Source organism: Urocampus carinirostris, chromosome 2 (genome assembly GCF_059441175.1).
Source record: "Urocampus carinirostris isolate Australia breed hairy pipefish chromosome 2, RoL_Ucar_1.0, whole genome shotgun sequence".
NCBI classification, from domain to species: Eukaryota; Metazoa; Chordata; class Actinopteri; order Syngnathiformes; family Syngnathidae; genus Urocampus; species Urocampus carinirostris.
In genome coordinates this window covers 16399612-16414089 of record NC_142350.1, presented here as the reverse complement: position 1 = coordinate 16414089, position 14478 = coordinate 16399612, and the positions used below count along the sequence as shown (strand labels likewise).

The 14478-nt window shown below is 39.9% G+C and overlaps 2 protein-coding genes and 1 pseudogene across 3 annotated transcripts in view; 1 reads left to right on the top strand and 2 right to left on the bottom strand.

Moving 5' to 3' along the window:
• The window catches only part of dlgap3 (discs, large (Drosophila) homolog-associated protein 3), a 22825-nt gene extending 15789 nt beyond the window's left edge, over positions 1-7036 (top strand). Inside the window, exons 9-12 of the mRNA XM_088327560.1 lie at positions 1327-1621; positions 1698-1789; positions 1858-2004; positions 2386-7036. Coding sequence (XP_088183686.1) covers positions 1327-1621; positions 1698-1789; positions 1858-2004; positions 2386-2691 — 840 coding nt within the window. The 3' untranslated portion in view covers positions 2692-7036. The remainder of the gene's footprint in view (positions 1-1326; positions 1622-1697; positions 1790-1857; positions 2005-2385) is intronic.
• On the bottom strand, positions 6046-14478 carry LOC148371196 (tissue alpha-L-fucosidase-like). 2 transcript variants are annotated; one of them, XM_088329126.1, is made up of 9 exons: positions 14058-14478; positions 12737-12871; positions 12525-12662; positions 10100-10205; positions 9831-10031; positions 9568-9758; positions 8483-8582; positions 8252-8389; positions 6046-6611 (listed from the first exon to the last, which is right to left on the bottom strand). In XM_088329126.1, exons 1-8 carry the CDS (start codon positions 14396-14398, stop codon positions 8255-8257), a joined length of 1347 nt encoding a protein of 448 aa, XP_088185252.1. In that variant the 5' UTR covers positions 14399-14478; the 3' UTR covers positions 6046-6611; positions 8252-8254. The 2 variants fall into 2 exon arrangements, with proteins under 2 accessions (XP_088185252.1, XP_088185251.1); XM_088329125.1 differs by having other exon boundaries at positions 6046-8389.
• LOC148371197 (U2 spliceosomal RNA) lies at positions 13058-13213 on the bottom strand (annotated as a pseudogene).

The window sequence follows — 14478 nt, the reverse complement described above, 5'->3', positions numbered from 1 at the left end:
GGTCATAATTCCACTAAGCGTGTTTGGAGGAAGAATGAAGAGTACAATGCGAAGAACACCATCTCTACTATGAACAGTAGTGGTAGCATCATGCTTTGGGGGTGTTTTTCTGCACATGGGACAGGACGAGTACACTGCATAAAAGAGAGGACGACTGGGGCCATGTATTGTAAGATTTTGCCGAACAACCTTCTTCCCTCAGTCAGAGCATTGAAGATGGGCCCTGGCTGGGTCTTCCTACACGACAACGATCCGAAGCACACAGCCAGGAAAACCAAAGAGTGGCTCAGTAAGAAACATATCAAAGTTCTAGCATGGCCCAGACAGTCTCCAGACCAGAACCTGATCGAAAATCTTTGGAGGGAGCTCAAACTCCGTGTTTCTCAGCGACAGTCCAGATAAGATCTAGAGAAGATCTGTGGGGAGGAGTGGGCCAAGATCCCTCCTGCAGTGTGTCCAAACCTGGTGAAAGACTACAGGAAACAATTGACCTCTGTAATAGCAACTAAAGGCTACAGTACCAAATATTAATATTAATTTTCTCAGGTGTTCGAATACTTATTTGTAGCTAAATCACACAAATAAATCGTTAAATAAATCAAGCACATTGATTTTTGGATTTTTCTTTTTAGTTTATCTCTCGCACAGTTAACATTCACCTACGATGGAAATTTCCGACCCCTCCATGATTTCTAAGTGGGAAATAGGAAAAAATCAGGGTGTTCAAATACTTATTTTCTTCACTGTGTATGTGTGTATATATATATATATATATATATATATATATATATATATATATATATATATATATAATTGTTTACAACTGTAGTGTATTAGCCATGCATGAGCACTTGGAAAATAAAAAGATTCATCCAACCATTGTAATCCGTCGAACTGAAACATTAATCAGATAATTGTGCGTGTTTACATGGTTTTACATCCAATATTCAATTTCCAATTAGATTGTTGCCTTCATGTAAACGTACCTAATGACTTCCTCCACGCACCTTTGGTACTCGAATGTGATCCTATCTGAAACGTTGTGCTATATCACCAATCCAACTCTAAAACCATCTAGTCACACCAATTGGACATTACTACGACGAAAATTGTATCAATAACAGGACCTCGTGGGTAAGATGGGTGGGAGGGCAACTACTGTTTGAGACCATCTCAGGCTGTTTAAGCTGATAAAAATTTGATTAGATGATTAAATAAATAAGTCAAATTCAAGACTGCTGTCCTAAGCATGTCCAAAAATATATTTGTGATTTACTGCCAAGAGTTAAATAAATGACAAGTCCCTTATTGATATTATAATTGCAGGACTTTACCCAAAGTGGCTACACCCCTGAGACTTGTCCAGGAGAGCTACGATCACACCAGCATCCGCACCTTCCTCCCCGTTCGCACTCGCCGCTCCCCCTCACATCAGACCGAGCATGGGCGGGGACACCCTCCTTGGAGGGTCCTCGCAGCCTTCCCGACTCAGGTCGAGCCTCCCCTTGCATGAGGGATGGAGAATTTTTCTTGCGCCTCCTGCAGACAGAAGTGGAGAGGATGGAGGGCTGGTGCCAGAACATGGAGAGGGAGGCAGAGGAGAACGAACTCCCAGAGGAGAGTGAGTAAAAGGCCACGCTTTGAGATCATGGCATTTCACTTCTGTCTTCAACTCTTCTTTTTAAAACTCTCTTCAGTTCTAGAGTTGATTCGCGGGGCGGTTGGTGGTGCCCAGATGCTCATGTCTCAGAAAGTTCCGCAGTTCTTTCGCCTCTGCCAACAAAGTGTGGTAAGTTTGAAGACAAGGCAACATAACATCTGTTGTACACAATCTTGTAGTCTACTTTAATTTTTCAGGATCCGTCCAGTTACCCCCAGCCCACCTCTCAGGATCTAGCGGGCTTGTGGGACCTTCTTCAGCTCAATATAGAAGACATCCGTGTCAAGTTTCAGGATCTCCAGAGGCTTAAAGATTCCGGCTGGAAACTCCTCCCTGAAAAGAAGGTGAGCCAAACAAGCATGGTTTTCCACCAGCACTTCCCCCAGAACTAAGCTGGCTATGTGCAGAAGGCTGCAGCAGATGTCCCCGATATCGTCACATGGGACCAGAATGCAAAATCCTGAGACTGAAACTGAGTTTGAAACTTAACTGAAGGCGTTTTGTTGCATTCTAGATTGGTCAAGGTGCTCATTCACCTATTTACAAAACTAACTGCTGTTTCTGTTTTTCATGTCTTCTTTCACGTCATGTCTTTGACCATTCATGTTCTTTCCCCATTGTTCCCTTTCTTGGCCAATGAATATGCTTACCCGAATCCAACAAACAAAACTGTATCCACACTCATTGTCATTTCCAATGTGCACATCACCGTCGTTGGGCTTTAGGAGGATAAGAAGCTTCCTCCCCCCTTACCAAAGAAACCAGCAGGCGGGGTGAGTGGCAGCCTCCGGGCAGATAGCAGCGGGGACGGAAGTGGCGCAGGCGGGACAAAAGGCCTGGTGGTACCCCGCATGGGGGGACACACCCTACCATTGAGGGAGAAGTCCCTGGACCTGGTGGAAAGGCAGAGGACAGAAGCAAGGAGACGGCTGCTGCAGACCAAACGTACCGCCTCCTTCAGGCAGAATTCGGCCACAGAGAGCGCAGACAGTATCGAAATATACATTCCTGAAGCCCAGACTCGGCTCTGAACTCAGCTCTCAGCCACTTTACTCGGTCCTTTCCAGATCTGGATTACCTGCAGGTCAATACCAACTTCCCCTGCAAGCTTTTAGATTAGATCCTTTTCACTTCTCATTGCACCTGATTTAGTTCTCAAGCAGTAACAACCATGTGTGTGTCTTTAAAAAGTGCACATGTTACAGACAGAGGCTTAAAAAAACAAAACACAAGGTAGCTAGAATATATGAATTTTGTCCTTTTCTTCAGAGTCTGTGAATTATTGATTTATTTATTGGACTCCTAACGACAAACAAAAAACATTTTCTTTGCAATAGTAATATTTGCTTCGGCTTTCGCACTAGTTAGTAACGTGCCCGGTAATTTTCACTCGGTACTGAAAATAAAGGGCTCGACAGGCACAAAACTTTCATAACAGGAGACGACACTTTCCAAAATTGAATTGCTGTTTCCACCATCGGGAAAAACATTTCGTGTGTTGGGTTTGCCTTTGTCAACAAGACCTATCCATGCTCTTCACTGACACTGCCAGAATGGATAATGAGGCAGGCCTTTAATGTCTGGTGGCTCGCTGCCGTTTCACTCCACTGGCAACATGCGCCGGATAACAAATGAAGCACGCTCTACATTTTTTTTTGGTTTGCTTTAGCATCCGTTGCATTCATGCAAACAAGTATACAATAAGTATATTTATGTGAAATACTGCAGGTAGGACTGTATCGCGATAAATGAGTAGTGGTTATAGTATATTAAATAAATAAAAACGTATCACAAGAATAAAGTCAGAATGTTCAATAAACAGTCTTATTTTTTATGAAATTATGTAAATAGGGGAAATTTCTATTGTAATGTGACATTATTCTTGTAAATGATAAATCACCCGTAATATAAATATTCCTCTTATAAGAGTAGTGCTCTGAAATAGATTGATCTATCTGGACCACTGCCATTCCTACACCCAGTAAAGGCGATTTTCCGGAACAAAAATTAAATTCTTGAACGTGCAGGCTCATTTTTCCACATTGAGCTTTTAAGCGGTAAAAAGTGTAGGAGAGGGGGGCTTGATTTCACTGTGAAACGATAGCACCACCAAGTGGTCAACTTTAACAGACAGAATCCAGCTATCTGGATGTTTTTTAAGGGCATTATGTTAACATAATGTCCTTAAAAAACATTTTGTTATTCCCATTGCCATGTCCCTTTTAAAAAGTAAATTGACTAAAAGTCATGCAGTAGCGTGGCATAGAAAAATGATTATTAAAATAATTTTGATATTTCGTATGGACGTTTTCTACAATATGGGCCGGTTAAGGGAAGTAAGGAGTACCAATAAATCTCGGCCATTAGCATGATAATTTTTTTCTCCTATCTAAATAAAACGTGATAAAAATATTTTAACGGGAGATGTATATTTTATAGTATAATCTACATTTATATAGATTATTGAATATGACAAACAGGCCTATATAGATGTGAAAACCCATTACATCATTATTATCATTATTATCGTCATCATAAAGACTTGTGTGGCATATCCGGATACAGCACATTTTAAACAGAGTGCTGGATCAGGTTCACAGGGTAGAAAATGTTTTAAAAAGTTCTTAGAAAAAGACAAGTGTGGAAACTTTTGGAGTTTTTACATATTGGAATGACATATGTCCAACTCTCACTCCTTCCCTTGGATTTCCACTTCAGAACCAATGACATGTGCCTAACCAGCTACGCTTGGAGGTTACGGTTCAAGTTTACAAAAGTTTCACCGATGTTTTGCCAGATTGTGTACATATAACCCCCCCCAAAAATATTGAAAATTTGCAGAGAAAAGGCATTTTTCATAACCTGGAATGGTTTTGTGTTGGCGCTGCATGTTGTTGAGCGAGATCCCGGCGGGAGATGATTTTGTAGCTGTAAAAATGCACTGTACAAAAAGTCCTTAAAAGATGATAAAGGTGAAAGTGTTCGAACTTTACGTCGTCCGGCACGTCTACAAAGCACAAAGCTTTTTTATACTCTGACTCCACTGTGAAGGACTCCTGACTGGTACTTTCATCACAACGATTTAACGAGTGTTTTTCTGCGGTAGCACCTTCTTTGATTCTCAAGTGGAGTCGTTGAGCAAATAATCTCTAGCTTTGATTTTTTTTTTTAAATGCTGCACAATGCAAGTGCAGGGACTCTTGTTTAATGGATATCGATTAGTTGTGATCACTTCTTTACTCCTTTTCTTAAATGAGCAAAAAAAACACATATTGAGAGCCAGACAAATACCCCCTAAAAGTACCTCAGCCTCTGTCCTCAGGGGATTCTCTCCATACAAGACAACCGGGGGAAAATGATTACAAAAAGACAGAATTTTGCTTTTGAAATTAAACTTTTGTGACTATAACAAGAGTTTATACGCTACATACATGATTTAGTGAAGGGGGTTTTATAGCTGCAGATTTGAGTTTGTGGGGGACATTTCTAAGAGGCTGCTTTGATGGTATATAACATCCTGATTTTGATTTATTTAGTTGTCTCATTTAATATTGTGTCTTGTTTATTTTTTAAAGAACATTCATCAATACCGGGAGGAAATAATGGATATGTCTACTAAACATTTCCATCAGTCTTGATTAGTTTTTAAAAGGTCAATCTATTTTGATTGATGTGCATTGCCCTGCAAAAAAAGTGTAACAAAAATAACAGACTAAGCATTAAAGGGACATTGTGTACTATACAGTGCCTCATAGTGATGAAACTCCGATCATCCCGAAAAAATTGATTTGAATAACAAAATTAAAATACATGAATTGTATAAATGTGCGTTTTTTTTTTAAATACTATTGATTCAAGAATTTTTTATTCATTTCACATCACACGAGGCTCACCTAAAGGGAGCCGACCCAATTGTCTGCCATCTTGCTGCCCAAAGAAATCAAAACCCTTACAGGCCAAGAAATTAAAAGAAAATGGCGCGGTTTGGTCACTTACAGTCGCTGTAGTCTGAATTATTCCTTATGCTTTGTAACACTTGTTTTCAATTTCACTACACAATACAGCAACATCTAGGGGTCAATTATTACACAGTGTCCCTTTAGTGAAGGTTATTCATATTTATGTACTAAATGTGGTATATTATTTTCAAGTTTTAAAAAGGGCCATTTTAATGCTGTGGTAATATAAATGTCCTTTTTTGTTTGCATATGTTTTTGTATTGTACATCTGGGACATGGGAACATAGAATTGTATGTTTGCATGTCCTTTCTAAATATTTTAATTCCACAGGGCAGCCAGGAGACATGTAACTAAAACTCTAATGTGCCTTTTAGCACTGAGGTGTATTGACTGGTGTGCATCAACACTGTAACAACACAAAAAGATCACAAGCTGAGCTTTTACTGTGTTATTTAAAAAAATAGACACCCTGCCACTCTTTTGTTTACAAAAATGTAAATACATGATGCCGAGAATCATTGCTCAACTGAATATCACATATATTGTTATTGCAATATAATTATTAGTTGTAGTATGGTTATTGCCATTAAAGGGGGGTAAATTATTGACACAGCTGTCATTCTTATGAATTTACGATAATATATATGAAGGGGTTGAGTCTTGTGTGCATTTACTAGCTTAATGTTTTAGGAAGTCTTTAAAAAGCGCTGCTAAGACAGACGACAAAGGACATAAACTGTGGAATGGACTTACAGAAGATGGACACGCCGCTCCCGAGCAGAGTCGAGGATCAAAAAGGGGGGGCGGATTTCAACACAGTGTGCTTTTTTTGTTCCTCTTAACTCCCATCCAGTAAGGGAGAAATGTTATTGACTTTCCTGCTGTGGTCCACTATATAATGTAGCAAACTAGGGAAAAACAAAACTCCATTGTCCCTTGATCCCATCGTCTGAAGCCAGACAGGTCTTACACACGGGGTTTTTCTTTCATTCTGTGGAATACAGTGCCAAGACAACATAGGTGTACATTGGAACATTGTTTTTGTCATCACTTTGAAAGAAAACCGAAACGTACAGCAATACCATTAAGATATACATGTCTTATCAGTCCGGACGGGATGCATGCTTGAAAAACATTCTGGTGACTTGAAGCTGTTTAGGTTGAGCATCACGCTTCATTGTTCGGTTTGTTGTGTTGCAGGTTTTATCGTGTACATAAAAATTTGTACGATTATCCCGTCAAAATTATATGGCCGTGGATATGTGCAATAAGCACGTCCAAACACCTGAAAGATGGCCCACTGTTACGTGTTTTCCCCCTACACAGAATGTAACACGGTCTATGTTGTCGAAGCATTTTCTAAAGGCTAATATTATTATTATGATGATTATTATAAAGCTATTTTAGCCAGTTAAACCAAGCCTGTTGTCTCCTTTGTCCTTACCATTTTAATGCAAGACTGATATAGTTCACAATGGCTGATCCCAATTTTTTTTTTTACATAACTTACCCAAATACCACAAACCCTTATTATTAGTTAATAAGTAGATTATATTTTGCAGCTGTTTTTTATGTCACAAATTGTTCAGAAATAAAAATAGTGCATCTGCTAAAACAAAAACGCAAAGCAGCAATGGACAATTATTTAAAATTAAGAACAGTATATCCAAATGAAACGTTTAGCCCGAAATGAAATGAATGAATTGTATTTTTACTTCCATTTCCTTCCAAGTTTTATAGCTATTAAGGTTTACTTGGGACGATTTTAGGAGACCGGGAACTGATTGATTAGTCTTCAGTTGTTTCTTATGAAGAAAACTCGTTCAAGATACAGAAATACCGGATATGTGCTTGATATGGGAACAAGTTTATCTCATATGTAGCAGGGCCACTGTATTGGGTTTTTTTTTTGCCTATTCCTAGTCAAAATAAGGTAACTGTTCTACGACTAAGAGAAACGACTAGAAATGTTCTTTTTATTGTTTTCAAAAACTAAATCAACTATGTGCTATTTTTTTCATAATTGGTCCATACATATTTATTGAACGTTCTCTTTTTATAATAGCAGGATACCGGTACACGAAAAAACATTGGCCCACAAGAATAGGAAAATACCAGCACATCAGAAGCATACATTGCCATTTCAAAATAAACATTCCAAGTCCAACATAATCCTAAAAGAGTCCACAAATCTATTATAGGACAAGTTTTTGATTCAGGCAACAATTCAGATAGTCCAAAGAAATGTGACTGAAAAGCCTTATGCCATTGTGTATTCCAGGGTGTGTGGTATAAATGTCCAATTTATGAGCCAGCGTCGCCGAGCAAAAAAAGTAAAAACGTCTTTGTGACTTGTGTGCATAAAATTAGTCAGTATAAGCAATTCCAATGCAAGATTGGAAGTCAAAGCAGACTGAAAAAAATGTATCCAATTATTGTCCAATGAAACATGGGTATAGTGCATTCAGAAAGGTTTTCTTTTTTTGGGCATTTTGACAATTAATTCACAAGCCAACAAGATGAAAACCGAACATGACTCCGTATTTCTTTCATTCATGGTGCCCACTTAGAGTCCTGATATACTGTAAAAAATATTTTTTCGACCTCAATCGTTGTACTTTGCCTTGTTACCGTTTACTTGACGCCTTCCAGTTTGAGGGTCCAGGCTTGTCCTGCAATGTAGGGCAGTTCAGGTAAAATGATGGTAAGGCCGGCGTTGGGCTTGATAGGTGACCAAGATAAAGGCTTCAGATTACCCAACAACGTCACCTGGAAGCACAATAACAAGTAAGACAATTTGATTGAAACACTTAAATAGTAACATTTGCTAAAGTTACAACAGCAGATTATACTCGTGTTTACCTTGGTGGCGGATGATGTCTTGGGTTCTAAAAGTTGTACTGAGGGCTTGGCAGGTTTACTCATCAAGATGGCATAAATGCTGTCACCTCTAGATGTATACCTAAAACACCAACAATTGTATTATAAGTGCTGTATTCTACTTTACCCCGATAAATTTTAGAAAGAAATCAACAACGGATAACATGAATATTCTTAGGACATTTCAGGGGAGGTGGGGTTGGACTTCAAGTACCCATAAAAAAAAAAAAAAAAAACATAATATTTTGTCTATTTAATCATAGAAAGCTTGTTGTTTTCATATGTCGAATCCTTACTTTGTTGATATGGGTGATATCAAACCAGTGTTTTAAATTTAATCCATTATGTTCGGGTGGAAGAACAATCAAACAAAAAGGTGTTATGATGTGTGCGTAGGAAAAAAAATGTTTTTAATATTTCTTTGAGAGTGGGGTAAAATGTGTGATGGCACGACACTTGTTTTCACCGATCTTAAAAATAAGATTTATCTGGACTGGTTTCATGTTAAAGACCATATTGGGCGGTATGTTCTCAGCTCCAGTGGGCCCAGCCTGGTGGTTATATTTGATGTCAGTGCGAGTTCACTGCTAAAACTCTTATTTTGCATTTCTAATTCAAAGCAGTATGACAATTGAGGTAAAACTTTTTTATTCAGAGCTCACACTTTAGTTTGTATAGTGTGATAAGTTGGATCAGATGTAAAGCTGCATTATATAAATGTTAAAATAAATATTTTTATACACATTTGATACCAAATATTAAAATCATTGTGCTTGGATTATTTTTAGTCCACTATTATAATATGTAGGGTAGGCAACAAATGTAAGCTGAATGATTAAGAATAGTAAATAAAAAAGCTAAATATTTCTCGTTGAATTTCTTTTTCTTATCTGCCCCAAATGAGAACATAAAGTCTGGATCCCGCCCCCGCACCAAACTGAGTTTGCCATGCCTGTTCTGAATAAATAAACTTTAACGTAGAATTGCCTAGCCAAAAATGCTTCCGTATTAGAACAGGAGCCACTATTTGTGGCAAGATTGTGATTTTTGTCCTTGTTGCCACATACCATACTGGCACAGAAGTATTTTCCATCTGGACCCGCCACGGTTTGGAGGCATAGACGGCCTCCCCATTGATTTTAAGCCAAGCGCCAACTCCCCGCAGCCGCTCCTCAAACACAACCGGGATCATTCCATCTGGGGTGGGGCCGACATTCAATAGGTAGTTTCCTCCCAGTGCCACAGTATGAACCAGATCCTGAAGAGGAACCCGGTCTACAAATCAGAGGACATTTCAAGAGGATTTTACGATCTGCTTCAATAAGATCACCTCTATGATGGTGGGCAGGTCCATTAGGTCACCCATCTTCATGTTCCTGCGATATCCCCAAGAGAACGTGTCCACGGATGTACATTTCTCCCACTTGTGTGCGGGCAGCTGGCCTGGAGTGTATTTATCTTCACAGTTGTAGTAACCTCCATGTTTACACGCACAGCCTGCACCCCATCGGTCATTGGTCACTACTGTATCCTAAAAGATATAGACTATTTTAATAAAGTGTGTGAAAAAAGTAAACATGAGTTGATAATGATACACACTTTAACAGGGCTATCGTTGTAGAGCCAGGCAAGGAAATGTGTGGAGTTCCAGTAGGTGTCAGGCGCTTCCCAGTCTCCATCAGACCAGATAACTTCTGGTCTGTACCTGTAAGGGATGCTGAAGTGTACTCAAGGCTACACCTAGGCATACTCTGAAAACACCAGCCAAAAATAACCCAAAACGGGGTGAAAAAAAAAATAACCCTTCAATTTCTTTAATCCATATAATCCAACTTTTATCTTTTGGCCTAGTTTTAGAAGTGTTTAGAAACATAACCTATTCTGTTGGTCATTATACTCGAATGTAATTTTGGAGTTTAGCATATAGATTTTAAAAAATATTTTCCCCTGGTTTGCACTTAACAACCATTTTGGGGGCCATTAAGTCGTGTCTTCACGATTTCACCAGTTGCTGAAATACGGCATGCAACATATAATTGGAAAGTGCAGACTCTTGGGATTCAAGATATGATATATACCCAAAAAGTGCTGTAATATTCCTCTCATGAAAAAATTATTCACAAACATTGGTTACATTAACAAGAGTACAGTGAATCCAGCCATGTAAAACACTTACTCCAAAACACAAGATAATGCCGACAGATTACAAAAAATATGGCTAAAAGCACCCCTGCATCATTTGACGACCCTTATTGTAATAAGTTAGTTTCGCATCATCATTCCCCTTTAAAAATAAACAGACTCGTCAGATGATTTTCAATATGGCCGTAAGCCTCTGACATTTTGAATCACATCACTCTCGGACAATTGCAAGCTTTTTTTTATGGTCCTTTGCCTGCCACGGCCTATGATAAAACAGACCTGACAACTTTGCCTTAAACATGTTTGGCCATTAGTGACGGATTCAAATGATGATTGACACATCGGTTAGCCAATAAAATTCCCAACATAATTTTATGCAATTTTACGAAGTGTTTTCAAATCTGAGCCGAAAACAAACGTGCATACGTGCAATCCGGAATACATTTTTAAGCGCGATTATCGCGCAAGTGTGAACAATCAGTGATTGACTTCTAGAATGGAGAAGTCAAACATTTCACAATGTCTAAAAATTTGCCAAATTAAAATACATGGTTGCAAAGCTTTTAGGGCTGTATCCTGGTCGTATATAAATGGCCACTTTTGGAAATACTTTAACATTCCTTTGGAAAAATATGTAGTATACATTCATCCATCCATTATCTGCACCGCTTATCCTCAGTAGGGTCGCGGGGGTGCTGGAGCCCATTCCAGCTATCTCGGGCAGTGGGCAGGGGACACCCTGAACTGGTTACCAGCCACTCGCAGGGCACACACAGACTGACAACTCACTCGCTCATTCACTCCTAGGGACAAATTGGATGGGTCAATTAACCTGACATGCATGTTTTTGGAATGTGGGAGGAAACCGAAGTGCCCGGAGGAAACCCACCCAAGCACGGGGAGAACATGCAAACTCCACATAGGAGGTTATGACTTAAGAACTGTGCCGCACATGCCCTAACCACTGCTCCGCCGTGCTGCCCTGTAGTATACATGTTTTAGTTTTTTTAAATAATGTGATTACATCTGACCTTTGACCTGGTACAGCTTTATGCTATTGTCCCAGCGGTTTTACATATAAGGTGCCCATTTTACACTCTTTTGCAGGCATGTGATTGTAAATGAAAAATGAGACGAGAATAAAACCCTTCCATTTTCTGTGTGTTTCAACGTATATTACTCAACGTTAGCAGATTATTTCAGTTTGGAGCAAAACTTGTGTGTTACCTATAAAAATGGACCAAAACCGTCGCTATTCTCCAAACGGTTCAAGAACAGCATTCATTTTACTTTGGGTACGTCTTAGATTGAGATTTCAGTCCAATTTTACAGGAACGTTAAGGGGTTAAAAGGAATTGACTATCTTATAACAATTTGATACATTTTTGGGGGGTTGGTTTGTACAATATGACCTATATTTGTCTTTTTGGTTTTTTACAAAACAATTTCATTTTCATTCAAATCAAGCTTACCTATTTTATTTATGTACATTTTAGGAACTCTGGCGCTCTCGTTTTCATAACCAAAAGGTTGGGTCAAATGAATGCAAACATCAGTATTTGAAATTTCCGACTGATACTGAAATAGCTGACTTCAATAAGCTGACACAGATTTTTCTTTATTTAAACACAACACCTAGAATGCCACAGTTGGTCTGAACGCAGAATTGTCACTATGACACTAATAAGCAAAAAATAATCAAACTTATTTTTCTTTATGTGTGGCGGGATACCAAAAGATCAACGGTCCAGTGCCTGCACCCAACCTGGTGGTTGGGGACAACTGAAGTAAAGGAAGAGCACTTTCATTACCCAAATTGGGTTGTTTATGACCCACATGTTATCAGAGTACACCAGTGGATAAAAACAAAGATATAACATACCTTACGACCATGTTATACAGCTCTGGTAACAGCTTGTGAAACACAAACTCCTGCGTTTTAAATCCATTCTGCTTGTCCAGCAGGTAAAGAGGATTGAACCACTCGTAAAGGGAGTTGTAGAGTCCAAAGTGCAATGACCTGAAGATGGAAAAATAATGTTTTATAATACATGTATTTAAGTCAAATGGATCTGAAAGAACCTTGGAACACACCGATTCCGAACAGCCTCTGCCAAGTCTCCGACGAGGTCTCTGTGAGGACCGGTATCAACGGAATTCCAGTTCCAGGAATTTGGAGATTCCCAGTTGGTGAAGCCTTCATGGTGTTTGGCTGTCAAGACGACGTATCTAGACAAAGACATGTGACAATTCATTGCATATTTAAGATATGAATTTAGAGTTACAACTAGGGCGGGGGATATTTTAAGGGTTATTGTTCTATCTCCTTTATTCATTATCCATTATCGGTCAGACTCTTACTCTCAGCCAAAAGGCCAAGCTAAGGTCCTAGCCTTAAAGCCTTGCTGCGATCATTGCGAGTGCACCGTACCCGGAAGTAAAGCAATACCGGGCCGATGCGTAGAGTGGACAGAGCAAGCTCTTAATCCATCTCGGGATTGCAAAAATCACGGCCACATGCCGAGTCATCTGGAATTTTTCAGTCGGCAGATCCAACCACCAGGATATAATTGTGACGATTAATTGACATTGTCAACAAAAATTAATAGTAGAAGCCGTGGACAATAAATTACATTAGCGCTATCGTCCCCAGACACAGTGAGGCATCTTTCATGACTATAATCTCTGCTGAAAGTCGCTCACGTGGGACAGTTAAACGAAACAGAGTCTGAATCTGGAAGGGGATTACCTCATGTGTAGTCCCACCTAAAGGTTTCTTCATTTTCCTCATGTTAAGGTTTTTGAGTTTTCCCTTGCCCTCGTGTGGGTTTTAGATCAGGGGATGGTGTAATAATAGTCTGTGGTTCACAATAATCGGTGGTCTGTGCAGCCCTTTGAGACTCTTTCTGATTAAGGGATATAACAATAAACATGACTTGACATGCCAAGTTCAAAGGAGCTGTATTGCAGTAGGAGGCAGTAGAGCACTCATCTTGGGACCGAGAGGTCGTTGGTCGATTCCTGGCTCATCTGAGTTAAATGGCAAAGTGTCCTTGGGCAAGACACTGAACCCCTGTTTCCCCTGATAAGTAGGTGGGGGCCTTGCGATGTGTGACTGGGTACGTGTGAAAAGAATTGTAAAGAGCTTTGGGAAGTCTTCAGTGTGTGAATGGGTAAGTGTGAAGAGAATTGTAAAGACCTTCGGGAAGTCTCCAGTGACTTGAATAGCGCTAAATAACGGCAGACCATTTAGGATAAGGGTTCTTTGAACTCGGTTGGGTATTGGTAAATCGTCAGAGAAAATATTCAACTTTAGATTTCAAGGGGGCACCTCGTCTTTAAGAGAACAATACACATCCGAATATTGGATTAATAGTCGACAATTAAAAGTTAGAATTTAGACCAAGTACTCAACTTCGCCCCCGAAGCGTCGAAGATTTCCGCCCAGTCTTCCGGTTCGAAGAGCCGCGCGTGAAACTGGGAAACGAAGTCCGTGTAGCCGAAACCGAGCGGGTAGTTTTGCTCCATGAAAGCGACACATTTGGGGTCCGGGGGTTTCTGGCCTTGCCAGTGCCACCAGAACCACTCACTGTCGAAAGCCGGAACGGAAAAGACACCCCAGTGGAGGAAGATGCCCACTTTCGCTTCGTCGTACCAAGAGGGCAACGGTCGGGCGTCGAGGCTTGTCCAGTCGGGCGTGTAGCGAGCTCCGGACGTTAACGTGACGAGTAGAAATGCGAGAGTCAAAACAAACATGGCGGCATGACAGTTAAGGATGACTTTAACGTTCGTTGCGGCGTTTACATTCACGTGAACCGCGGTGACAGTCACGTGAT

What these genes read in the sequence shown, in the direction of transcription:
- LOC148371196 (XM_088329125.1), bottom strand. Translation starts at nt 14,398, where the DNA reads ATGTTTGTTTTGACTCTCGCATTTCTACTCGTCACGTTAACGTCCGGA. An exon ending in GCAGAGGCTGTTCGGAATCG is followed by an intron (nt 12,663 to 12,736) that starts GTGTGTTCCAAG and finishes TTCCATCTTCAG; the next exon opens with GTCATTGCACTTTGGACTCT. An exon ending in AGACATCATCCGCCACCAAG is followed by an intron (nt 8,390 to 8,482) that starts GTAAACACGAGT and finishes TTGTGCTTCCAG; the next exon opens with GTGACGTTGTTGGGTAATCT.